We start from the raw sequence: 24,664 nt of genomic DNA, 5'->3' as shown, positions 1-24,664 counted from the left end.
GGGGAAGCTTGGGTTGGCTTTTTGCCTTCCTGGAGCTTTTCCGGCTCTTGGGGCCGTGATCCCGCCACCCAACCCGCCCCTGCCCTTTCCCGAGCGCACGAAGTTCTTGAGGCCCAAGTGCCACCAAAGGGAAGTGAGCAGTGAAAGTGAAAGACGTTACCAGCTACGCCCCAAGAGCCCGACCTGATGGGCAAGTGGGCAGGAAGGGCAGCCCGAACGACCTTCGTGGGCCTCTAGATCAGCCCATGCTATTGCTTTTGCTCTATCATGTCCAACTCTTCGTGACCCCATTGGGGGTTTTCATGGCAAAGATACTGCAGTCATTTGCCATTTCCTTCTCCAGCTCATTTTACAGATGCCGAAACTGAGGCCGACAGGGCCAAATGACTCGTCCAGTGTCACACAGCCAGTAAGTAGGTGTCTGAGGTCTTCCTGACTGCAGAGCCACCTGCAGCGCCACCTAACTTGCCACACTGATCTCTTCTTGATCAGCCATTACATGAACAAAAATCCCTTCCGCCACCAGCCTCTGAGAACCCCTAAGGAAAGGGTACTACCTAAAGCATCGGGTTCCACTTTTACAGGGACTGCTACGAGAGCTCTACTCCTGACATTGAGAGACAAACCAAGCAAAAGTACAGCAGGAGGCAAGGCCAAGACAAAAACAGGATAGAGAAGAGCCCACAGCTGGGCTTATGCCTAGAGGGCATCAGGAGGAGGAGTACCTAGCAAAGTGCACAAGGGAGATTGAAGAGATTCACGTGCTGGAATCAGGTTTGTGTTTTGTTCCCTACACAGTGAGGAATCACTAATGCCATGGACATACCTAAGAATCAGGAGGCTGATTTTGGCAGCTATTTGAAGGAAGAAGAGACTGGAAGCAGTGACAGCACTTTAGAAGCAATTCCAATGGTTTGGGTGAGAGGTAGCCAGTCAGTGAACATTGATTAAGCACCTACTATGTGCCAAGCACCCTTCTAATTGCTGGGAAGACAAAGAAAGAAAAAAGAGAAGACAGGAGATGATGGCCTCTCTTTTTCACAGATGGGTGGTCAGCAGCAAGTGGGAAGCTGACTGAATGTTCTCAGGTGATGAAGAATATATTGATTTTCCCCACACCATGCTTTTGGAAGGGCCTACTAAGGTAAGTGGGGCTTCTCTTCATGGATCCCCCCACACTTAGCCTCTTCTTCAGTCCTGGGGTTTTCTTGAGGTATAGACACCCTTCTCTCTCAGCTTCCATTTCCCTCACAGATGCAGGCATGCTGTTTTCTGTTCCTTTTAAGATTCCTCTTGCCTTGGGGACTTGTCTTCAAGCTCTGGCTCCTGCTCCCCTCTCCTTGTCCCCAACTTCTGTTCCCTTCCTCAGACCTAGGCACACATCTCCTCCTCATGCTCTGCTGAGCCTCTGTTCACTCCCTTGTCTAGGCTACGCTCTTGTGCTGTGGAATGTGCAACTTGAGATGAACGCTCTGAGGGGAATGCTCTGAAACAGCCACCACTGCGTTGCCATCAAAAACTTCCTTAACAAGTGGGATAAGTGGGCCAGTGGCCATGCCAGGGAAACCTGGTTTAACATCCAGGCCCCTTGGGAATGGAGGGGAAACAGGGTGAGTTAAAATGAGGAAATAGGCTTCTGATCTCATCCAAGATAGGAGAAAACTTAGGCCCAGGAAGGAGACTTAACTTGCTAAGGTTATGACAGAGCCAGGATTAGAATTTAGATCGAACTTCCAGTCCACTCAATCAGTTAGAATTCATTAGTGGGATTTCAGTCCCAGTATAATCCCACTACACCATAGGAGAGGAAGATTTAGAGCTAAGCTGGGGGAGAGGGTTGTCTAGAAATTGGAATTTAGGGCTTCTGAGCCTTCCCTCCCATCCCACTGATTTCCAGATGGGCATCACTTCCAGTCAGATCCAGTGGACAACTGATGTTACCAAGTTCCTGCAGATACCTAAAGAGCGCTTTGACAAGAAAGTCCTCAAGGTCATGAGAAAGAAGTAGGCAGGGAACTCTCCAAGCACAGAGTGGACTTGGAGAGAAAATTGAGGAATTGACAATTGGGACTGGCATTAGAGAAGAGTTTGGCAGTTTGATTAGTGGATAGAATGCTGATGGAAAATCAGGATGGACTGGGATTGTGTTTGATAGTGAAATAAAAAGTCAGATGATAAAAAATTAGGGTTATTGAGGTTGAATTTATGATCAGAGTTAGAAACAGAGGAAGGCAAAGTTGCTATATAGGGTACAAGATGCAGTAAGGAAGCAAACGGTGCTACTTTTTAATATTGCTTTTCATAATGTCATAATGTATAATTATTTATTTTGTGTTGCATATGTCTTGTATGATAAGAGCTACAAGATTACCTTGGTAGACAGGAACATATAAAGGGGTGTCATTTTCTTTTAAAAATATATATGTATGCATATAGATATATTACTATATATGGATATGGATATCCTTTATTTTCACATTATCCAGACTTCCGAGGGGTGTATTTTCAAACTTTGCCTGGATATACCAGTTCTTTGTCCTGGGGTCTTGAGCAAGGTCAGAGTTAAGAGGAGGCCATAGCCCCACTACAGGAGGAAAAGAGTGGGAAGACTAGACCAGAGCTCTGGGTCCAAGTGTGAGACACTGTAAAATAGGATGAGTCCAGACCTGGCATATAGGAGGCATGGACCAAGGAGGCTCCAGAGATACTACAGAACTATATAGATCTGGGAGATGGGGGCCCACAGAGTGCTCAAACCCCACCTAAGAAGAAAAGGAAGTCATTAGGACAAGATGGGGGATGGGGGATGGGGGATAGAAATACAGCCAGAGAAAGGGAACAGAACAGAGTTCTTTATTCCAAAGAGTATACCAGACGGTCCCCCATGGTTGAGATGGGGCCAAAGGACCAAACACTGTCTCTCCAAGCTAGGTTCAGACCAGGCTGCAGCTCCCTCCTGGTGCAAATGGGTGAACTCCCTGTGAGGTTCTAGGACAAGACTGAGGCTTGCCCAGTAGGATGTTTCCCTGGGCTGTGGTCAATATTCAGTTCCTTCTCCCAGGCTGTTGGGGGCTCTACAACAGGCTAAAGACCAAAAAAGTGGCTAAGGATCTCCTTGGAACAAAGTTCTAGTAACATCCTTATGCATGGCTGTCTCCCTTCCTTTCTCTTTTCCAGGCTACTGAGTAACCAATGCTGGCGACTCTGGGGTCCTTACCTCCGCTAGGGCCCCCTCTGCAACTACACCACTGACGACTTCAGAAGCTCCCGCAGTGGGGCTCCCCCTGGGCCCTGTGATACCACCTTGACCACCAGCTTCCAGCTCCATCTTCAGCCTGGCAGGGGAAATGTTAGAAAGCTGTAGGTCAGGGTGGGAAGGACCTTAGGAGGCTGGGCCAGAGAGAGACCCAAACACACACAAACGCACACACATGCAGAAACACTAACACAAAAAGACATACATAGGCACAGAGGCTGAGCCAGAGAAAGACAGCAAAACACAGAGACCAAGTCTGAGAGATAAGACAGAGACATGCAGACCCCAAAGGAGAGACATGCATCCACACAGAGGGAGAGTGGAGGGGGCACAAACAAAACCCATGTCAGAATACCAAAGGAACTGATGAAAATGTTGGGGAAAAGGAGGCTCAGCAGTACTGATCACCAACTGTAGAATCAGGCAGTCATTATCCAAATGTTCTGGTACTGGCTAAGAAGTTGGAATACAGAAGACATGCAGTTGAAAGCAGCAAGTCAACATCATAAGCTTCTATTGGACAAGTGTAAAGACCCAAGATTTGGGCAGAAGAATTCATGATTTGGTAAAAATTGTTGGGAAAGCTGGAAAGCAGTCTGGCTGAAATGGGGCAGAGACCACTATCCTACAGACTTGCATAATTTACCAAGATAAGGTCAAAATGGATACAATGACCTAGATGTAAAGACAACTAGAAAAACATGGAACACATCACCTATGAGACCTAGGCGTAGGAGAACAATTCATGAAGAAACAAGGAATAGAGAGCATTGTGAATGTACAAAATGGATAATTTTGATTACATTAAATTAAAAGTTTCATACAAATAAAACCAAAGTAAACAAGATCAGAACAAATGCAGAAAATTGTGGGAAAATTTTATAGACAGTTTCTCAGATAAAGGTCTCATGTCTCAAATATTTTATCAAATTTATGAGAGTATGAGTCATTACCTAATTGATAAATGGCCAAAGAATATGAACAGGCAGTTTTTCTTTTCCTTTTTTAATTAATTAGTTTATTTTTAATTTTCAAAATTTACTTCCACAAGATTTTGAGTTCTAAATTTTCTCCCCTCTCCCCCTTCCCAAGACAGTGTGTAATCCAATATAGGCTCTACGTATACATTCCTATTATATATATTTTCACATTAGTCATGCTGTATTGAAGAATTGGAACCAATGGGAGGAACCATGAGAAAGAAAACAGCAACCAAAACAAAACAGAGTAAATAGTCTGCTTTGCTCTGCATTCAGACTCCATGGTCCTTTCTCCTGATGTGGACAGCATTCCCATCATGAGTCTTTTGGAGCTGTCTTAGATCCTTGCACTGCTGAGAAGAGCTAAGTCTATCAAAGTCAGTCATCACACACTGGCTGTTACTGTGTACAGTGTTCTCCTGACTGCTTGCTTCACTCAGCATCAGTTCCTGTAAGTCCTCCCAGGTTTTTCTGAAGTCGGCCTCTTCATCATTTCTCATAGCACAGTAGTATTCCATTACATTCATCTACCACAACTTGTTCAGCCATTCCCCAATGGATGGGCATCCCCTCAATGTCCAGTTCTTGGCCACCACAAAAAGAGCTTCTATAAATATTTTTGTACATGTGGGACCCTTCTCCCATTTTTATGATCTCTTTGGGATGCATCCCTAGAAGTGGTATTGCTGGGTCAAAGGGTATGCACGTTTCATTTTTATAGCCCTTTGGGCATAGTTCCAAATTGAAACAGGCAGTTTTTCGATGAAGAAATTAAAACTATGTATAATCATATGAAAAATGCCCCAAATCATTATTGATTAGAGAAATTCAAGCCAAAACAACTTTGAGATATCATTCTGTACCTATTAGATTGACTAAAATGAGAGAAGGGGAAAGCAAAACATGTTGGAGGGGATGTGGAAAAATGGGGCACTAATCCACTGTTGGTGGATCTGCAAACTAGTTCAACCATTTTGGAGAGCAATCTGGAATTATGTCCAAAAACTGTCTATACCCTTTGACATAACAATACCACCATTAGGCCTGTTTTTCCAAAGTGAAAAAGAAAAGAACCTATATGTTCTAAGATATTGATAGCAGCTCTCTTTGTGGTGGCAAAGAACTGGAAATTGGGGGAATGTCCAACAATTGAGGAATGACTAATGGGATACTACTGTTGCATAAGAAATGATGAGCTAACGTGCCATGATCCATTACGATTGACTTAGTTCTTTTCAGCAATACAACAGTCCAAGACAATTCCAAAGGACTTCTGATGGAAAATGCTATCCACATCCAGAGAAAGACCCGATGGAGTCTGAATGCAGATAGAAACAGACTATTTTCACTTTTTATGTGTTTTTTTCCCTTTTGGTCTGTTTCTTCTTATACAACATGACAAATATAGAAATATATTTCACATGATTGCAGATATATAACCTATATCAAATTGCTTACTGTCTTAGGAAGGGAGGGAGGGAGGAAATTTGGAACTGAAAATTTTATTTAAAAAATTAATGTTAACAATTGCCTTTGTTATTGAAAATGTAATTGGAAAAAATAAAATACTATTTTTAAAAAATGAAGAGCTGATGGATTTTAGAAAAACATAGAAAGATTTCCATGAAATAACGAAGAGTAAAATGGGCAGAACCAAGAGAATGTTATACACAGTAACAGCGATATTGTTCCAAGAACAACTCTGAATGACTAAATCATTTTGAGTTAATTATAAATACTCAAATCAACGACAAAAGACCCATGAAGGAAGATACTATCTATCTCCACAGAAAGAAATGATAAATGGAAGAATACATACGGTTTTACATGTATATATGTATATATATAAGATATATATATACATACACACTTTCACATACATATATGTGTCTAATGGTTGCATTTTCTAAGGCAGGGTGGGGAGGTAGGGAGAAAAAAATACAAAATATATAGCAGAGAGCAAAAGTGAACTTCGAAGGAGGCTCACAAAAGCAGGCTGCCTTTGAAAACGATGTGGAGAAGAAAGAGCCAGCTACACACAGCCACACATCGAGGAGGCCAGACACACACAAGGAGAAATAGACACAGATAAATAAGGTGACATAGGCTTCAAGAGAGAACGCTCATATAGGGTTAGAGGGAAAACACACACTAAGAGAGTCACACAGAGAAATAGAGGAACATAAAAACAAAGAAAATGACCCAAAACAGCAGCAGAGACAAAAAATGACACACACATACCCCACCTCCCCCAAGACAGAATCAGAGAGCAACAGACAGAAGAAGAGGGGAAGAGAGAGTGAAAGAAGCCCAAAGCCAAACCATCAGGCTGCATGCTCCTGGGGGACTTGTTCAAGCTCACCTGTGGTACTTGTGCTGCAGTAGCTGGTAGTGCTGAGAGGCCACCTCCAGGAACTGCACAGCCTTTTTGTTTTCCTCCTCAAACAGGTGCCTGGGAAAAGTGGCCCTGCGGTCAGCGCTGCCCTTTGCCTTCCCTGACTTTGCCAGCCCCCATCAGTCTTCCCCTTGCCTCACATGGCAGCAGCAGCTTCCTCACTGCAAAGGAAGGCAGCCACGCTGTCCACAGCCATAGCCTCGGCCTTGGAGTGAAGCTGCCCAGTCACTTGTCTCTCGATGGCATCCAGCTTCTCCAGAATAAGCTTTTCTGGTTCCCAGGAAATGAATTTCAAGTGTCTTCTCAGAGATTTCCAGGGTCTCCCTCTCTCCATTTCATCCTGGGCTAATAGCCAGCCCCCCCCACTGGGGTCTCTCTCACCAGGTGGTCACTCAACCTCAGGCTTGCAAGTCCCCAGGGAAAAGGAGCACCCTTATTGGCATAGGGAGTCCATTCATCTGTCCCTCCCTGCCCACTCCCTCTATCCTCTCACCCAAGGACCCTTACCCTCCTTCAGGAGCTGTTCCTTGCTACTGGCTGTACTGTTGATTTCTTGAGCCAGCAACTCTGGTGTCTAATGGAAGGGAGGGCAGTTGGATTTGAGGTTCTCTCCTTCCTCTGAAATTCCCCCAACTCAGATGACAGAATCTTAGAGTCAGAAGGGACCTCAGAGGCCATCTTATTCTACCGATACCTAAATAAGAATCCATTCTGCAAACCAGTCTCCACTCTGTACCTTCCAGGAAAAGGAGGCATATTTCCTTAGATGAAATGCGTCTAGGCTAGGGCCTCATTGGATGGCCTACCTGCTTTGCTTAGTGACTCCATGTGATCTCCTACTACAGTCCCCATTCATCTGCTGCTCCAGCTGGGATAGGCCTTCATTGCTAGCCCTGCCCCTCCCTGCTCACGTTGCTTTCCACCTCTGTACCTCTGCCCTCATATTCCCATACCCACCATGACCCCATTTGTCTGCTGCTTTCCACCCTTGAATCTCCCTCACGTGTAATCGCCATAGAGCTTTGTGTTTCTCAATCAGTTCCTCTAGCTGCAGTTCAAACTCCATTCTGGGAAGAGAAAAGCACAGGTTGCCCTGGCCACCAAGCCAACTTTCCCCCAACACCAACTCCAGTCTTTGTGGCCCTCCGAGACCCAGTTCTAAACCCTACCTCTTCTCAGATCCTTTCCATATACTGATCACTTACAGTGATACTAAATTTCAGGACTGAAAGGATACTTAGTCAGCAGTTGTTCAACCCTCTCATTTTATAGTTGGGAAACCAAGGTCCAGGAAAAAAAAGGGAAGGGATTCACTTAAGACTTCATAGTGAGTCAGTGGCAGAACCAGGACAAGACCTCAGGTCTCTTGCATCTCGATCTAAGGCTCTCTACAGTGTCTGTAACACTGTGAGTCTTGGCATGAACCTTTCAAGATGAGTGGTGACATAGTACAGGGGAGCGTGCCCTGGAGTCAGTGCATTGCTGTGTAACCTTATGTGAACCCCTCCCCTCCTGTTCCTTCCCTTCCCAGCAGGTCTGCTTCCTCAAATAGAAAAGAAGGAGTTTGGGCCACATGAACTCTGAGATCCCTCCCAGCTCAGTGTCCCTTGGAGAGAAGAGGCCCATTTGCATGGGTCGGGGGGGGGGTCCACCTGTCAGGCGGGGGGGACAGACTTGACTGCCTCTTTGGTGTCATGGACACCATTGGAGCTGGAAGATTCTGTGCTTTTAAATCCAATTTGGAACTGAATTCAGAGGGTATTGAATGCCAGAATAAAACTGAAATAGGAGGTTTTACCTCTGCTTCCTCCTTCTTCGTTTCTCTTCCTGAATCTTCGAATTCAGATGTGTCACCCTCCCAATGGAGTCCTGCCACACAGCCTGCTGTCTTGGAGGAGAAAGAAGGGATGGGAGCAGGATGGAGGGGAGGGAAGGAGAAGCCAATTAGACCCAGACTCTTGAGCTTAGACTGAGATTTATTTTCATGCACACACATTGCACACATACATGAACATGGACACATGTGCACGCATACATGCACACATACACACATGCATGTGCGCCATCCCACCCCTTCCAGTTCTAACCTGCACATAGTAGGTACTTAATAAATGCTGTTGCAGGGCAGTCAGTAGACGCAGAAAGGATTACTTGTGCTTAGAGGTTTATATTCCTCAAGTCCCACTCCAAATTCTGTCATATGGGAGAGGAGAATGCTTCCTCCCACTGGGGGAGTGGAGGTGACTGCTAGATGCTTTTGAAGTGCCCTGTGACTCTACAAGACTATAGACCAACCCCCTCAAGGGATACGATGGGATTTTCAGAAGGTCCTTTTAGAACTGGAATTCTTCATTGTTTTTGGTCATGTACCCCTTGAGCTGTGGGATGAAGCCTATGGACACCTCCTCAGAATGTTTTAAAATAATTCAGTTATAATGATATATCTCAGTTAGAAGTGAAAGTAAAGATATCACTTTTTCCCATTCAAGTTCACAGATGCCTGGAATCTATCCATGGAGCCCAGATTAAGAACCCCTATTCTGGAAAGCATTTTGGAAAGATGCCAAAAAGCTCTCGACCTAACCCTAAGCCAACAGTACTACTCCTAGGCTTATACCCCAGTGAGATCAAAGACAGAAAGCAAAAGGCCCTACACGTACAAAAATACTTCAAGCAGCTTTGTTTCTAGTGGCAAAGAATTGGAAACTGAGGCAATGCCTATCAACTGGGGAATGGCTGAACATATACTGGTTTAGGAATGTGATGAAGTACTGTGCTGTAGGAAATGATGAAGGGAATGCTTTCAGAGAATTCTGGGAAGACATATATAAACTGATTCAGAGAGAACTGAGGAGAACCAGGAGAACGATGTAGATAATAACAATATGGTAGAGGGAAAGGACTTTGAATGATCAGTGCAATGAGCACCTGCAATTCCAGAGCTGTAGTGATGAGGCCCATTGCCCATCTCCTGATAGAGAGGTGCTAGACTCAAGTCCAGATTGAGACATACTTTTTCCTACGGCCAATGGGAAATTTGTTTTGCTTGACAATACATATTTGTAATGAGTGGTTTGTTATTCTTTCTTTATCAACAGGGGAAGTGAGAATGACAAGGCAGATTTTTGTCAACTGGTTAAAGCAAAATTTAGTTAAAAAACTCAAAAGCCCTGTTCTAGGATTTAACTTCTACAAAATGACTAACGGAGAACATCAGGTGCAGTGGAGGAAGATGGGAGGCCCCATGACTTAGCATCACCTCACCGGAGGCCAGTTCTAATCCTTCCTTCTTGACTCTTTCTGAAAGAATACAAACCTCTTACCTCTGAATTTTGTTTTCCTGTTCTTTGTAGTGCTGTTGAAGGATGTCCAGGGTATCTATGAAGAGAAAGAGAGGTCAATGGGAGCTAAGGCTCAGCCTCAACAGAGCTTCCAGACAATGAAAACAGCTCCCCAGAACAGGAGACTTACCCTGCTTCATGCTTAAGATTTCCTCCAGATCAGCCTTTTCCATGTTTACTGCAAGGGGCAGAAATTTAACTGAGTGTCTTCCTCACCACCATTTTGTACAGCCTACATTCAGTGAGGTGGCAGTGACCCCTTCAATTTATAGATAGGGAAACGGAGAGCCAGAAAGGGAAAAGGGAGTAGTTGCCTGAGGTAGTGTCGGTCAGTAAACATTTATTAAGCACCTACTATGTGCCATGCATGCACTGTGTGGTGTAAAGAGAAGTTTTAGTTTACAACTCTAGGATTGACTTGCAGTGTTATCTTAAGTAGGTCCCAAATCTTCCCTGTATTCCAGTTTCCCCCATTAATTTAAAAAAAACCCTTTCGACTAGATGATCTCCAAAGGCTCTTCTAGTTCTCACATTCTCTGGGTCTATGAACAGAAAAAGGTCAACAGATAGGGATTATACTTATGAGTTTTTAGTTCTTTAATTCTTGTTCCAAGCTCATTTTTACACTTGAGAGTGTGATTCATCAACCTGATGTCTACAGGGTTGAATTAAAAGCCTTTCCAGCTTCACCATTCTGTGATTCTATTACAGTGATTCGTAGTCCACATCTCCTCACTACCATGTGATTCCAATCACTACTATTCGGTTTAGTGTGATTCCATAAGGGTAGTGATTATTGCTGGTTTACCTGTCTATTAATATACATTTAGTCAATTAATATTAGTACATATTTTACATACTTAGGGATAATTAGATAAGGTTAGACAGATTCTTTCTTCTAAGAAAGAGGTGGGTTTGTAACCCATACTTTAAAGGTCTGGTTATATTCGGCCTCAGAGCTTTGAACTATGGGTTGTATAACCACAGGAAGCTAACTAGAGGACAACCACCCCTTTGTAAAGGCCTGATGAGTAAGTAACCAAGCCCAGCATGGCTGAGATGCCTTAACAATATGGAAAGTCCAGCTTCCTTTCATCCCACCTTCATCATCCCTCTTGGCACTTGGCCAATGGGTGGGTGATTCAATGTACATTAATAGACAAGTATAAGAGAAATAATCACTATCACTATGGAATCTCACTGAACTAACACTGAATGGAATAAAATAGGGCTTAAATTAATCATCTGCCACGCTAGCTAGTAGAGAGCCAAGCCCTTGTACAGAGAAGGTATAAAATCCCCATTTGCTAAGCTCAGTTCTTTAAAGTGTATGATAATTGTCAGTCTCTAACTGGCTCCTGCTAACGTGAATGGGGAGCCAGGCATGGGGTGGAGAGCTACAAATGCTTCTGGGGAAGTGCTCAGCTCCACGAGGATGACCTACATTCATCTAGTTCTTTCTTCAAAGCTTCCATTTCAGCCTGGCTTTTCCGAAGCTGCTCATTTGCAATTTTGTGGGCTAGAGAAAACAGAAACCAAGACAGAGATCTATGAGTAGAGATCCTAGCCTAGGCTGCCCTCAAATGATTGGGGGATGCTAAGACCACCACTCATTATATGGAGTTGCCGATCAAGACTCAATAAGGAGAAGGGACTTTCTCAAGATACCCCAGCAAATGCAGGAGATAAGGTTAAGAAATGTTTTCCTGAATCCTAGGCACTAGAGTGCCTTCTCTTCCATCCTCTTTGTCCCCCCTTTAAGGCCCAGCTCCAGTGTGACCTCCCTGGGACATCTTCCCCAGCTTCCCTAGACTGACCAGATTTCATCCTCCTCTGAGAATATCAGGGTAGAGGACCATACTTCTAGAGGGAACTGATAGTTCCACTTGGTAGAAGCTTCCCAGATGTTCAAGGTTTGGACCTTCCTTACTTCTCAGCTCACCTTGTTGCAGTTCATTAATTACACTGATCATTTCTTCAGTTCTCGGATTATGGTTTCCTGTTGTGGGAGGAGAGAAAAGTAAGGCCTTTGGGTTAATCACAGCGAACATGTATATAGAACCTTAGGGTTTAGTTAGTGCACTCTACATGCTATCTCACTGGGTCCTCACAACAACCATAGGAGATTGGTGCTATTATTATGACCTCCTTTTATAGAAATTGAGGAGAGAGAAGTGAAGTGACTTGTCCAGAGTTCCATAGGCTGGATTGAAACCCAAGAAAATGACTTTTCCTGACAATACCATAAAAAAAGAGGGGCCAGCTAGGTGGTGCAGTGGATAGAGTACCAGTCCAGGAGTCAGGAGGACCTGAGTTCAAATCTCACCTCAGACACTTGACACTCACTAGCTGTGTGGCCTTGGGCAAGTCACTTAACCCTAATTGCCTCATCCTGGGTCATCTCCAGTCATCCTAATGAATATCTGGTCACTGGATTCAGATGGCTCTGGAGGAGAAGTGAGGCTGGTGACCTGCCCAGCCCTCCCTCACTCAGAACAAAGTCAAGTGCAAGTCATGTTGTTATTTCTCTGATGGCATGGTCTTTTTTGGCAACGAAGGACGAACACACACACCATAAAAAAGAAAAAAATCCCAATGCTTATCAGTGTTGTGTATGGAATTTGGGGTCAGAAGCCCCGGGCTCCAATCCTAGCTCTTGGAAGCTGTCATTAAAAGAGAGTGAAGACAGTCATTAGGCAAATGGCTGAAGAGAAGGTCTCAATCCCCTCTCCCCCTTTCTTCTTTTGGTTCCATTTGAATGCCTTTGCTGATTCCATGCAGTCTGCCAAGTTTTTTGTTAGCTTCATGATAACAGTGATGTTACATGTAGTCCATGGGGTGTCAGAGTATATCAGAGGTTCTTAACCTGGAGTCTGTGCACTTGTTTTTGAAATGCTTTGGTAACTGTATTTCAAAACAATCAGTTTCACTTTTCATTCTATATATTTGATTTTATGCATTTAAAAACCTTCTGAGAAGGAGTCCATAGGGGTCTGTGACACAAATAAGTTAAGGGCCTTTGGACCATCCAGCTGTAACATCTTCATTCCCTGTTGTTGTACAGTTATTTTTTTCAACTGTGTTCAGCTCTTTGTGACCCCACATGGAGTTTTCTTGGCAGAGATACTAGAAGGGTTTGCCATTTTCTTCTCCAGCTCATTTTATAGATGAGAAAACTGAGGCCAACAGGAGGAAGTGACTTGCCCAAGATCATAAAGCTAGTTAAGTGTCTGAGTTTGGATTTGAACTCAGGTCTTTCTGATTCCAGGCACCCTATCCCTCTAGCTGCCCTGTGGTCATCCAAAAATCACCATGGGCCTGTTTGTTTCCTTCCTTGTAAAATAAACAAGAACAAAATGAAAACCGTCCTTGGACCCTGGTAGCTCTGTAAGCCCCTGCCCCAGAAACTGCTGTTAAATGGAAGCGATTGGATTACAGGGTCTTTTGGGTCTAACTCAGCTATAAGATCCTAGGATTCCTTATGACCTTGGGCACATCAATCTCCCTTCTAGGAAGAATTCAGAACTTTAAGGTCACTCACCAGCTAGCACTAATTCCTCAGGAGCTTGGCTTGGTTTTTTTATAATTAATTAATTTACTTTTAGTTTTCAACATTCCTGGGTTGATTTTTGAGGAGGATTTTTTTTCTGATAAATATATACTTCTAGGCCTCAGTTTTCCTCCCTGTAAAATGAGAAAGCTAGCTTTAGTGATTTCTTACATCTTACTTGTCTCCTGAGGAACCTGGATGTAGGTCAAGAAGCAACTGTTGGAGCCAAACGTGGAACAAATGATTGGTTTAAAATTGGAAAAAGAGTATGACAGGGATGTGTATTGTCACTTCATTAATTTTACTTATGTGCAGAGTACATCGTGCGAAATGCCAGGCTGGAAGAATCAAAAGCCAGAGTTAAGGCTGCCAGGAGAAATCTCACCACTCTCAGATATGCAGATGATACCACTCTGATGGCAGCAAGTGAAGAATTAATGAGGCTAAAACAGGGGAGTGGAAAAGCTGGCTTCAAAATTAACAACAAAACAACTAAGATCATAGCCACTGGTCCCATCACTTCCTGGCAAGCAGAGGGAGAAGAAATGGAAGCTGTGTCAGATGTCCTCTTCTTGGGCTCAAAGATCTCTGCAGACCGTGACTGCAGCCATGAAAATGAAAGATGCTTGCTCCTTGGAAGGAAAGCTCAGGCGAATCTGGACAGCAGACTAAAAGACAGAGGCGTCACCCTGCCAAGAAAGGTCTGGATGGTCAAAGCTATGGTTTTTCCAGTAGCGATGTATGGCTGTGAGACCTGGACTCTAAGGAAAGCTAAGGGCTGCAGAATCGGCGCTTTCAAATTGTGGCACTGGAGTTGACTTTGGAGAGTGCCTTAACAAAGAGATCGAATCAGTCAATCCTTAAAGAAATCAATTTGGGCTTTTCACTGGAAGGTCAAATACTGAAGCTGAAGCTTATGGACTTTGGCCACATAATGAGAAGATGGGACTCATTGGGAAAGACCTGATATTAGGAGAGAGTGAAAGCAAAAGGTGAAGGCAATGGCAGCGATGGATAGGGAGTGCCATGGAAGCATTGATCATGAGCTTGGACAGACTTGGGGACATAGGGGAGGACAGAAGGGCCTGGTGTGCTGTGGACCATGGGGTCACCAAGAGTCAGACACAATTCAACAACAAACACCCTTCCAACTCTGAAGTCCTGTAGAACTGTACCCCATTCATCCAATAGTAATAGCTCACATCTATATAGTGTCTTAAGGTCTGTAAAGAACTTTACATGTATTATCTCATTTTATTCTCACAACAACCATGTGAAGAAGGTACTGTTATTATCATCCCCCTTTTATAGGCAAGGAAATGAGAGGAGCTAAATGACTCTTCCTTGCTGTCTGAGGTAATATCAAAACTCAGGTCGCTCATGGCCCGAAGTCTAGAACTCTGTCTGCCTCCATCATGCTACCTCCAATGTGGAAAGGGAGTCAGCTTTGCATCCTGCTTAACTGAGGTCCTCTGCTCCCACTGCTTCCCCTTTAATAGCCTTCTGATCTATGACTTATTTGGACTTGGAATCCCACACAATGTGAACCGTCTGACAGTCATTCAGGGGCCTAGATGTCAAGATCTGTCACTGATCATTCCCTTTTTAGATAGGTTTTGAGTTGCAAACTCTCCCTTCTTCCCTCTTGTGCCTTAACAGGGCTCTTGGAATCTTTGTGAAAGCAAGTAGTCTTTGGAAGATGGTGGGTTTCCTGAAGGTCATCAAGCTTGACCCTGTGCTCAAAGGAAGGGGGCCCAGCGAGAGTTACTCAGGATCAGCAGCCTGTATAAGCAAACATTACCTTTCTGCATCCTGTGGATGGGCAGGTCCTCTGTGATCACCCAATGCTTAGGTTGTGCTTCCTAAGGAGAAACAAAATACAGTTAAGGAAAAGCAAGGCTCAAACCTCAATTCCCTCATACTTACATCTGCCAAGTACAATGCTGAATTTCAGTTGTGAGCAGAGATTTTTTTTTCCTCTTATAAATGGGCTTTTTAAGCACCTAACACTATCTGGGGGCCCAGTGGCCAAAAGAAAGTAGTTTCCTTCCATTCTAAAGATTCATGAAACTCAGGATGAGGACAGCTTTGGAGTGGATTTTAACCAGCTTACAAATTTTCCTGAGCTCCACCACAGTTAGCTGTCCAAGACCAGGGAAGAGAAATTGGTGGTGTTGGAACACAGTAGGGTTTTTCAGGGACCTGGTATGTAAGAGAATGGAAGCAAGTCACAGCACAAGCAGTGGGATTCAGGAACATAAGCATCATCTTACTGGTATGGATACTTGAGGGGAATTTTGAACACATACTCTTTTTAAATAATAATCCCAAAATGAATTTTAAAAAACATAAACCAGAGGAATGGAGACTTGGAAGGTGGATATTCAAGTCGTAACTCAGCAACAAACCTTTGAAAAGAAATATAGATCAGGGTGGGGGCAGATTTTTTGCACAGCTGGAGATGCCTAAAGGTCAAGTCAATGAGTATTTATTAAATGCCAACTAGGGGATGGCAAGGTGGCTCAGCAGCTAGAGTGCAAGGCCTGGAGGCAGGACGATGTCATCACTATTGTCCTTCATTTAGGACAGGCCCGATGATGTCACAGGAGATGTCTTGATGTGAGGCCAAGCTGCACAAAGTCACAGCTTCACTCTGTTCCTGAGTCACTGAAGTCCAGTGACGAGACAAGAATCAGAACCGGCCGTGGCCCAGGACACAAGGGATGAACCTGGCGTCCTCGATGTCCGGTCGAGCTGGAGCTCTCCATGCAGCGCCTGCTTCGGTCGCCTTCGAGGACGTTGGAACGAATCGTTCTCCCCCACCTGTTCTTCCGACAGAGGTCTTTGTGTGCTTGGGGGAGACACCCCTCTAAGGCCCGGATGGGCTTAAGGTCGGCCTGTTACCTTCAACCTGGTCCAGCCCGCGTGGCCCCTGTGCCTGTTCCAGCTTCCAGGGACCACAGGGTAGAGGTGGGTGAATCAGGCGGACCCCAAACATGGATGGGCAGCCCTCACGGAGGTGCTAGTCCTCTTGGAACACTCCATACACCCCTGGAGTCAGACCTGAGTTCCAATCCAGCCTCACATGCAGCTGTCTGGCCCTGGGCAAGGCCCTTCACCCTGGTTGCCTCAGTTTCCTCATTTGTAAGATGAGCTGGAGAAGGAAATGGCCAACCTCTCCAGAATGTCTGCAAGAAAACTCCAGCGGGCGTGGAGAGCGGGCTGCCGCTGAACAGCAACCGCAGCTCTAAATGACCAGGGCTAGGGGAGAACCGGAAAGGAAAGCTCCTGGTGAAGCCACCACGGATGGGGAAGGCCCCCCAAGAATTGGTTCTAAATGGTTGTGAAGAGTATTTGGAAACAAAGCAGTAAGAACAAGGCCTGCAGGCCTCCCTCACCTCACGAGCCTTCTCAGAGCGGCTGCCCTTCCCGCCCTTTCGTCTCAGGTCCGAGGGCGCATGCGCAGAGCCAGACAGCCCCGCCCCTCGCGGAATGCAGGAAGGAGCCAGGAGGCCCCAGCCCCAGGTACGCATGCGCCGCGAGGGGGGGGGAAGGAGGAGTTGGGGCGGCCGACTCCCTCCCCTCTCTTACCTTTTCTCCTCCGCCCTCTTTGCCGCCCCGCGCCCCCCAGTTTCTCTCCACCCTCTCTCCTCTAAATCATCAAGTGTTTGAGCGTTTATGGGGGGGCCTCGTTTATTCCCCGCTGACAAGCGTAGCGAGAGGGCCGGCCAAGTGGGGCTGGGAGAAGGGATCATGCTGGATTCCCACTGTAGGGGGCGCTATTGTAGCGGGAGGCCTGCGGGGAGAGCAGGACAGGTCGGACCTTTGAGCCTGGATCCTAAGACGTTTGGGCCAAGGTTGTGGAGACAGATGCTGTGCCCAGCCAACGGCGGTGGACCTGGAGCCAAGTTCTGGATTCAGATCCCATCTCAGACACTTCCTAGCTGTGTGACCTTGGGCAGCTCACTTAACCTCTGCCTCGGTTTCCTCAGCCATAAAAAGGGGAACCATAATAGGATCTTCCTCCCAGAGTTGTTATGAGGATCTAATGAGATGGTGTTTGCAAGGTGCTAAATGCAATATAGATGGAAGTTAGCGTTTGACAGACCATAATAGACATTCTTTATTACGAGGGTATGAGGTGGCAAAGTGGATAGAGGACCAAACCTGGTTTCAGGAAGACCTGAGTTCAAATGTGATCTCAGATACTTCCTACCTGTGTGACCCTGGGCAAGTCCCTGAATCCTGTTGGTCTCAGTTTCCTCCCCTGTAAAATGAGATAGAGAAGGAAATGGCAAACCACTGGGGTATCTCTGCCAAGAAAACCCCCAACGGGGTCACAGAGAGATGGACTGAAACTGAACAAGGATGATGGATGGAGAATGTGTTTGTGTCTTGAGGTTCAGACTCACTGGGATGGGGAGAAGGAATGAGTTCAAAATATCTGTGGCTAAATATACATTCAGGAAGGCAGATGATCAGTGTTCAAATTCATCCCTCTGAGCTGTCACAGGTGTGACCAGAAAAGGTCCCTAAAGTGCTGGAGAAAGCCCTGGGTGTAAAGATGGGTTCATGAGAAAGGCCTTGCAGAGAAGTCTACAGGCAGAATTCCCTAAGAAGTTCTGGCATGGGGTGGGGATCAGTGAACTCAATGTTACTGTATATGGTGCTTGAATTGTCTGCATGCCAGGAGATCTCCTTTCTGTTAACTGCTCGATGACCTACATGTGTGTCTTTAGTGCCAAGGCCTCAGCCACAAATACCTCAGTAGCCCTATGGGTGTTGAGAAGGCAGACCAAGATTCCAACCCAGGGGCTCTGACCACACATCCCACACTTTCTCTGCCCCAGCTGCCTCCCATCCACCCCAAGGTTTGTCAAGGTCATCAAGACACAGGAAGGAGGGAGTTGTGCCCAAAGGCCCAGGTCAGATTCTGGGAGAAAAGTCAAGGGCAGAGGGAGAGATGTGGAAGAATAATCAACCTAAGAGAGTGAAGAGTTTGTCTGATAGGTGAACCTGGAAAGAGCAGTGCCCCTAAGGCTGTCCAGGAGCAGCTGGGCTCTTAGCACCCCTGCACCCCAATCCAGCTGCTCTGCCTTTCCTCTCTTTCCCATGTACATGTTGTATGTTACTTGTTGGATTGCTGGTCTCAAATCCTTCCAAGGCTGGGATCCCCCAGATCCATGCAAGTGCCATGGCTCCTGTCAGTGCTTCCCTGCTAAAATGGGGGATGCCTGGGAACAGCTGGAGGTCAGAGCTGCCCTCATCCCTCCCAGTGGGTGACAATTCAAGGGCACCTCTCACTCCTTAGTCTAGTATGGGGAGCAGGAAGGAGGGTGGGGAAGAATCAAGGAAGGGAGCAGTCTTCTTTTTAAAATGTTTTATTATTTCTGCACGTGTTAAAGTCAGTGCCTCAACGTGGACAAAAGAACACCCCTTGTCCAAGACTAGGCAGAGTGGGGCTGGGGTGGGGAAGGGTTTAATGGTGGACCCTGAGGCCGAGAGGAACTGTTCAGAATGTGGAAGCCATTCCTGGCTGAGCCCAAGGGGGAAAGAGACAGAGGATGTCTCACACACAAACTGAAGACTAAGCCAGTCAAACAGGACAACATGCCAAGAGCTGAGCCCACCCAAACAGCGTGGCAGAGTCATCCAAAAGGACACCCCCCTACACCCAGAAGCACAGTCTCATAGCAAGTCACAGAAAGCTTAATTGGCCCCCCACTTCCTCACTGATACATGGACAAGAACACCCCCCACCCCACCCCAACTGTCTCCTGTGGCCCTCAACAGAGGTAAGCCCTCACAGCTTCCTGAGAATACTTGGCCACTTGGCCTTCAGGTAGCATTGCGAAGGGAGAAGGTTCCCTCCTCTAAATCCTGGGCAGGGAATGGGGTCCTTCTCATGTGCCTGGGAGCCAGCCCACTTCCCACAAGTCAGAGAAAGGATCACACCTTCCCATTCCACAGACCAGGAGGCAAATGGGGGCATGGACTTTTAGCAGTCTTAAAGGCCATTCTCCAGGGCAGAGTCGGTCCTGTTGGACCCATGGCGGGCTGGGCCAGGGGCAGTTGAGTACTTTGGGGGGTACCGGATGAAGAGGCGGTCCTCCTCCCTCTTCACCCAACGCAGGAGCTTAGTCACAGCATGGATGGCACCTGATTTTGTCACCAGTGGGTTAAAGCAGGCATAAAGCTCAAATTTGGGTGTCACCTGAGAGGAGAGATCAGGGGTCAGAAAGGTACCTGCCAATGCCTTTCTGGGCTCCCCCATCGCCTAGCCCCACCTTCTTGGAGAGAAGCCCTTTGACAGAGTGACTTTGGTATGGAACCAGGAAGGCAGGAATCCAGGCTGCAGATCCTTTGGAGCTGTGTGACCCTTCAGCCTGGCCCTTGCTGACATGAGGTCAGATTCGGGGAACTCAGAAGTACTTCCCAGCTCCATGTTCACAAGTCTTTGTCACCTGTATGCTCCCCTGCTGCTGAGAAGCTGGACTCTGTGTTACCCCCCCCACCCCATCTCACTCTTTTCAAAGGCCCTGATGCCACAAATAGCTCCCCTCTCCCACCCTTCCCACTAGCTCTATCTAGTAAGTCTTGGCCAAATGACTTGGCTGAGGCCCTGCCTTTCTGTAACACTGGCTTTTCTAAGTGCCTGAGCACTTTCAATTTTACTTTAAAATGTGAAAGTGAAGGGATGCTATTTTTTATTACTAAATACCCTTCCAGCCCTGAATCCCCTGCTAGATCATTGGCTAACTCTCTCCATACTCTGTCTCCCTCCCTCCCTCCCCCATAGCAGCCTTTGAGTCTGTGCAAAGGGCCCTGGATATCATCAAAGCTTGGTGTTTGCTTAATTTGAATGCTGCGAACCCCAGCAAGTCAGAGAGTAGGGAAACCTTATTCTTTTTAGGGGTTTCTGGCTCTTTCAGACGTGCTCTGAAACTCATCAGGTAAAGCCACTTGAGGATTTCAGCTCACCCAAGCAAGCAGGGTCTCCTTCTCAGCGACATGGTAAATGAGCCGAAGGGGCCTGGATGGGGAATGCAGCCGCCCGTGCAGGTGATAATAAAGGTCAAAGAGCCTCTGTCGCTCACTCTCACTGGCATATGGACCCTCCATTTCTGGGCTGGTAGGGGATGGGCGTTACAAGGGACAGTCAAAAGGGACCCTTCTTCCCTTTTTCCTCTTCCCTCCTCCACCTCCTTCCCTCCCTCCAGGAAGCCCTCCCAGAACTGATGACCTGACAGTCACCTGGTGAACTGTGGCAGCTGTCGATAGTTGTCAGGGACATCAAAAGGCTTGTAGAGGAAGTGCCGAAGGTCGGGGGCACCAACTGCACTGACCCCATAGGAGGGTAACCCTACTCCACCACCAGCCAGAACCCGGGAGGCCCCCAGAGCCTGCAGGCCCTCTTCAACTATCCGCTTACAGCCAGCCAGGGCATGGAAAGCCTCACGGTCGGTGGAGAGGAGTACAAGGCAGAGTGCGTAGTCAGAGTTATCACCCAGGTAACTGACATAAGCATAAAAAAAGCCATCGGGGTTGAAGCGGGGCAGGCAGACTGGAGCCCAGACCTCCCCAGCCCGGAAGGCAGAAGATGCCCCCACTAAGTTCAAGAGCAGGTGGAGATCAGCCGGGTCGAGGCGGCAGTCTTCTAGGACAGCCCTCTCTTGTGCTGCTGTCACCAGGTGGCGGCCAGCAGCCAAGATGGAGAAAGCCAGGCTGGGTGCTGTGGCCCGCTGCAGGAGGGCGCCTAGGCTGTCCCGGAATGGGGCAGGCAGGGGCAGGCAACGCACAGCACCCAGCAGGAACCCTGGCTCCCGTTCGGCCCTGTCCAGCAGGCTGTCGAGGATTCGCTCAGAGCCGGCCAGTAGCCTTCGCAAGTCATAGCTCCTCTGGCGCTCAAACACTCGGGCCACGCCAGCCCGGGTTAGGACACTCACAATCTGGGCATGCACTCCGAGGAGCTCATGCCGAAGCTGTGCTGCTGACTGGGGGGTCCTGGACACTGCAACCAGCACTAGTGGGCCCTGCTGCAAGAAGACCAATGTTCGGTCATCTGTCATGGAGGAAGGAGAAGCACATGGAGATGAGGGGATCGGGCTCTCACCAGGGCAAACACTAAGTCTCTGCATTGTCTCTCCAGCAAATTTACCCTGTACCAGTTCCTGACATTCAAACCTCCAAGGGAAAAAATTGGGATGGCTCTGTCAGTGACTCACTGCATGACCATGGGGCCTGCTGCCTCGTTGGAAAGATGTGGGGATGAGCTTTAAGCCTCCTTCCAGGTCTGATACATGCTTTTCTTACTTGGAAGTCTGTACTATACTTACGAGATTAGATCCTGCTCTAAGATGAGTTTCTTATGGAAATGGAATTCAGAGTAGCCTCATGAGACAGCCTAGTGTGACAGAAAAAGCACTGGACTGAAGGTCAGTGTACTTGGGTTCAAATTTGTCCCCAATTCAGCCGCTTACTATTTGTGTGACCTGGGGTACATCATTCATACTTCTTGGGACCTTTTTCATCAGTCAAAGGAAGGACTTGGGCTAGATGGTCCATGATGTCTTTGCAGATGGAGAGATATGCTTTCAGAAGGAAAGAGTGAGAGCAAATCCCCTGCAGCTATCATTGTTCAGCTCCAGGTGTGATCACCTTCGGCCTCTCTGCAGTTTGCAACGAAGAAAGGGAAGGGCTTGAGTGAGGCAACAGAGAGAGAGAGAGAGAGAGAGAGAGAGAGAGAGAGAGAGAGAGAGAGAGAGAGAGAGAGAGAGAGAGAGAGAGAGTGTGTTTCTGTGTGTGTGTGTCTGTGTCTGTGTCTCTGTGTGCGTCTGTGTCTGTGTGTGTCTGTGTCTGCGTAAATCTTCTGTGTTTAGGAAAGCAGGATAAGGTGGTCCCTACCTGAGTAGATAGAACGGATGGCATTGTCCCCACTTTGAATGAATGACACCAGGGCCATCATCACACCCATGGTGGCAGACAGGGCCTCTTCATTGCCATATCGGGAATAGATGGGCTTTCCAGCCTCACTCAGCACGAACACATGCTTTCGCCTGCTGCGCCAGCCCTCAGCTGTCACATCCTCCTCATCTCGAGGTCCCGGAGTCGACAATTCCCCTCTCTGGCTGGTGTCGCCACTGCCAGGCATTTTACCTGGCTTTTCTAAGTCCTTGGTTCCTTTGTCACCCTTTTTGTGTAAGGTCTGGCCTGAAGGCTCATGCACATCTGAAATAAAAGGCCTTCTGTGAGTCTCCTGTTGACTGTCCTTGTCCATTTTCCAGGAAGGGAGCATCGGTTAAGTCCCCCTCCTCTAAGAAGCTTTTTCGGGTTTGCTACAGGCCCTGATGGATTTCCTAATCCGTTTGGGGGTAGCACCCAGCCCGCTCAAACCAGACCTAACGCCCCCTTCGTGAGGCCCACATCTTTGGCCGGTGTGGGTAGGCAGGCTCACCTAGGTGGGCGGGAGCATCTTGCGCGGGCCCAGCTGGGGCCCCCTGAACCTCATCAGCCCTGGAGGGGCCACATGACTCCTGGCTGCCGGGGCCTCCCAAAGGCTCCTCCTCACAGGCAACCCCGAAAGGCCTCGCTGCCTCGCAGGGGGCTTCCGGGGCTGGGGCAGAGCCGCCGCAACCGCCTCCTCTGGCCTCCATCTCCGCAGCCCTGGGTTGGGGCAGAACCCGAAGCTTAAGGGCTTGGAGGTTCCTCCAGCCAATGCCTTCTGATCACTGCCACTGACCCCCTGATGCGATGGAGGCAAATGGGGCCAGGAGAGGCCACTCCCCGCCCCGCCCGCCCGCCGTCATTTCAGCCCTCCCCCGGCCCGAGCGCACAGGACTCACCCAGGGGTCTCAAGACCGCTGCCCGGGGGAAGAGGAAAGGTGCTGCGCGCAAGGGCCGGGGCCTGGGGCCGAGGCCCGGCCAGGGTCGAGGCTGAGGGCGGGGCCGGGGCCTGAGTTCGTAGGCTCCGAGCCCCGCCCCCCGCCCCTCCGCCCTTCCCTCCTCAAGGCCCGAGGTGAAGATCCACGGTCTCCAATCTTCGAGCTCCGGGGGCGGGATTACGTGCTCCAGAAGCCGTCTCGGCCAATACGGCGCCTGGACTGCCGTCCGTCCCGCCCCGGTATCTGACGGACGTCTCCTGTGAGCCAAAGAACCTGCTGGGTACATGAAGAGCTGGCCTCGGTTCCGCAGCCTGCCACCTTCCCCGTCCCGGCCCCCTCAGGGCTTCCTGGGCCTATTTCGCCAGCCTGGCATTCGGCCCGGCGCGTAGTACCGTGGGCCTATGGGCAGAGTGGGAACATCCGTTCCGTCTTCTTTTTCCTGGGCCCGCCTAGGCCAATCCTACCCATCCTCGGGTCTTCCTTCCAGAAACCTCTCGCGGGCCAACGAGAGAGCTTCGAGCGCCAGGGACAGCATCCGTCAGCCCCTCCCTCTCCCGCTCCTAGGACCTGGGGACGCGGGGGGCAGGTCCTCCCCGCCTGGTCTGGAGCCGCGGGCTACCATTGGCCACAGACCGGAGGATGTTCTCCCGCCTGTCCGGCCCAGGAGGCGCTGCTGGGCGGTGCACCCGCGTATGCGCGCGCAGGCGCGACTTGGACCCATTGGGCTTCCTCGAAGGAACGGGCTTGGGAGCTGGGACCGAGCTCGGTAGCCACCAGGTGAGGCGGGCCGGGGCCATCTCCGGCTGCCTTCCCGCACCTTCATTTCCCTGCGAGTCGATCCCACGCGTGCTTCCTTGGAATGCGTTGTCTCGTAATCTGTCCCTCCTGTGTAAGCCAGAACTGAAGGCCTTCCATAATCACCCTCACCTTGTAAAGGACATGATATTTGCACATATTATGTCGTTGGCTGGTACTTGACTTGTAAATATTTTTTGGAGGGATAGGGTGATGTGGGAGAGAAAATAACGCTTTTTAACAGAAAAAAATTTTTTGAAAGAAATAAGTGGCAAAATTGGTGAGTCTACATTCAGACTATGAGTTTTTTCGTTGTGGTGGATAGTATTTTTCATGAGTTCCTCAGAATTCTTTTGGATCGTTATATCGCTGACAACACTTAAGTCACTCACAGGTGATCGTCAAACTCTACCCAAGGTTCTCCTGGTTCTGCTCACTTCACTCAGCATTAATTCATGAAAGTCCA

The 24,664-nt window shown here is 47.9% G+C and overlaps 2 protein-coding genes and 1 long non-coding RNA gene across 6 annotated transcripts; 1 reads left to right on the top strand and 2 right to left on the bottom strand.

Annotated features, from left to right (window-relative positions):
• Positions 1-15: 15 nt before the first annotated feature.
• On the top strand, positions 16-4,113 carry LOC140515216 (uncharacterized). Its single transcript, XR_011970898.1, has 4 exons — positions 16-774; positions 1,045-1,144; positions 1,429-1,610; positions 3,178-4,113. It is a non-coding gene; the product is annotated as an uncharacterized lncRNA (long non-coding RNA).
• On the bottom strand, positions 2,838-17,078 carry LOC140515212 (synaptonemal complex central element protein 1-like). Of its 3 annotated transcripts, none has more exons than XM_072625816.1 (13): positions 16,921-17,078; positions 15,324-15,384; positions 11,915-11,971; positions 11,417-11,491; positions 10,103-10,150; positions 9,955-10,009; positions 8,430-8,519; positions 7,635-7,698; positions 7,139-7,205; positions 6,772-6,901; positions 6,599-6,688; positions 3,218-3,335; positions 2,838-3,084 (listed from the first exon to the last, which is right to left on the bottom strand). In XM_072625816.1, the coding sequence occupies exons 1-13, from the start codon at positions 17,053-17,055 to the stop codon at positions 2,989-2,991; spliced, it is 1,086 nt and encodes a 361-aa protein (XP_072481917.1). In that variant the 5' UTR covers positions 17,056-17,078; the 3' UTR covers positions 2,838-2,988. The 3 variants fall into 3 exon arrangements, with proteins under 3 accessions (XP_072481917.1, XP_072481918.1, XP_072481919.1); XM_072625817.1 differs by lacking the exon at positions 16,921-17,078 and adding an exon at positions 15,931-16,014; XM_072625818.1 differs by lacking the exons at positions 15,324-15,384; positions 16,921-17,078 and adding an exon at positions 13,514-13,582.
• Positions 17,079-18,887: 1,809 nt separating this feature from the next.
• MON1B (MON1 homolog B, secretory trafficking associated) lies at positions 18,888-23,959 on the bottom strand. Of its 2 annotated transcripts, XM_072625815.1 has the most exons (7): positions 23,796-23,959; positions 23,365-23,676; positions 22,977-23,185; positions 22,427-22,750; positions 20,777-21,584; positions 20,504-20,651; positions 18,888-19,736 (listed from the first exon to the last, which is right to left on the bottom strand). In XM_072625815.1, the coding sequence occupies exons 3-7, from the start codon at positions 23,173-23,175 to the stop codon at positions 19,530-19,532; spliced, it is 1,686 nt and encodes a 561-aa protein (XP_072481916.1). In that variant the 5' UTR covers positions 23,176-23,185; positions 23,365-23,676; positions 23,796-23,959; the 3' UTR covers positions 18,888-19,529. The 2 variants fall into 2 exon arrangements, with proteins under 2 accessions (XP_072481916.1, XP_072481915.1); XM_072625814.1 differs by lacking the exon at positions 22,977-23,185 and having other exon boundaries at positions 23,365-23,934.
• Positions 23,960-24,664: the final 705 nt, after the last annotated feature.

Source organism: Notamacropus eugenii, chromosome X (genome assembly GCF_028372415.1).
Source record: "Notamacropus eugenii isolate mMacEug1 chromosome X, mMacEug1.pri_v2, whole genome shotgun sequence".
Classification (NCBI taxonomy): domain Eukaryota; kingdom Metazoa; phylum Chordata; class Mammalia; order Diprotodontia; family Macropodidae; genus Notamacropus; species Notamacropus eugenii.
This window is presented reverse-complemented; position numbering and strand designations above follow the sequence as displayed.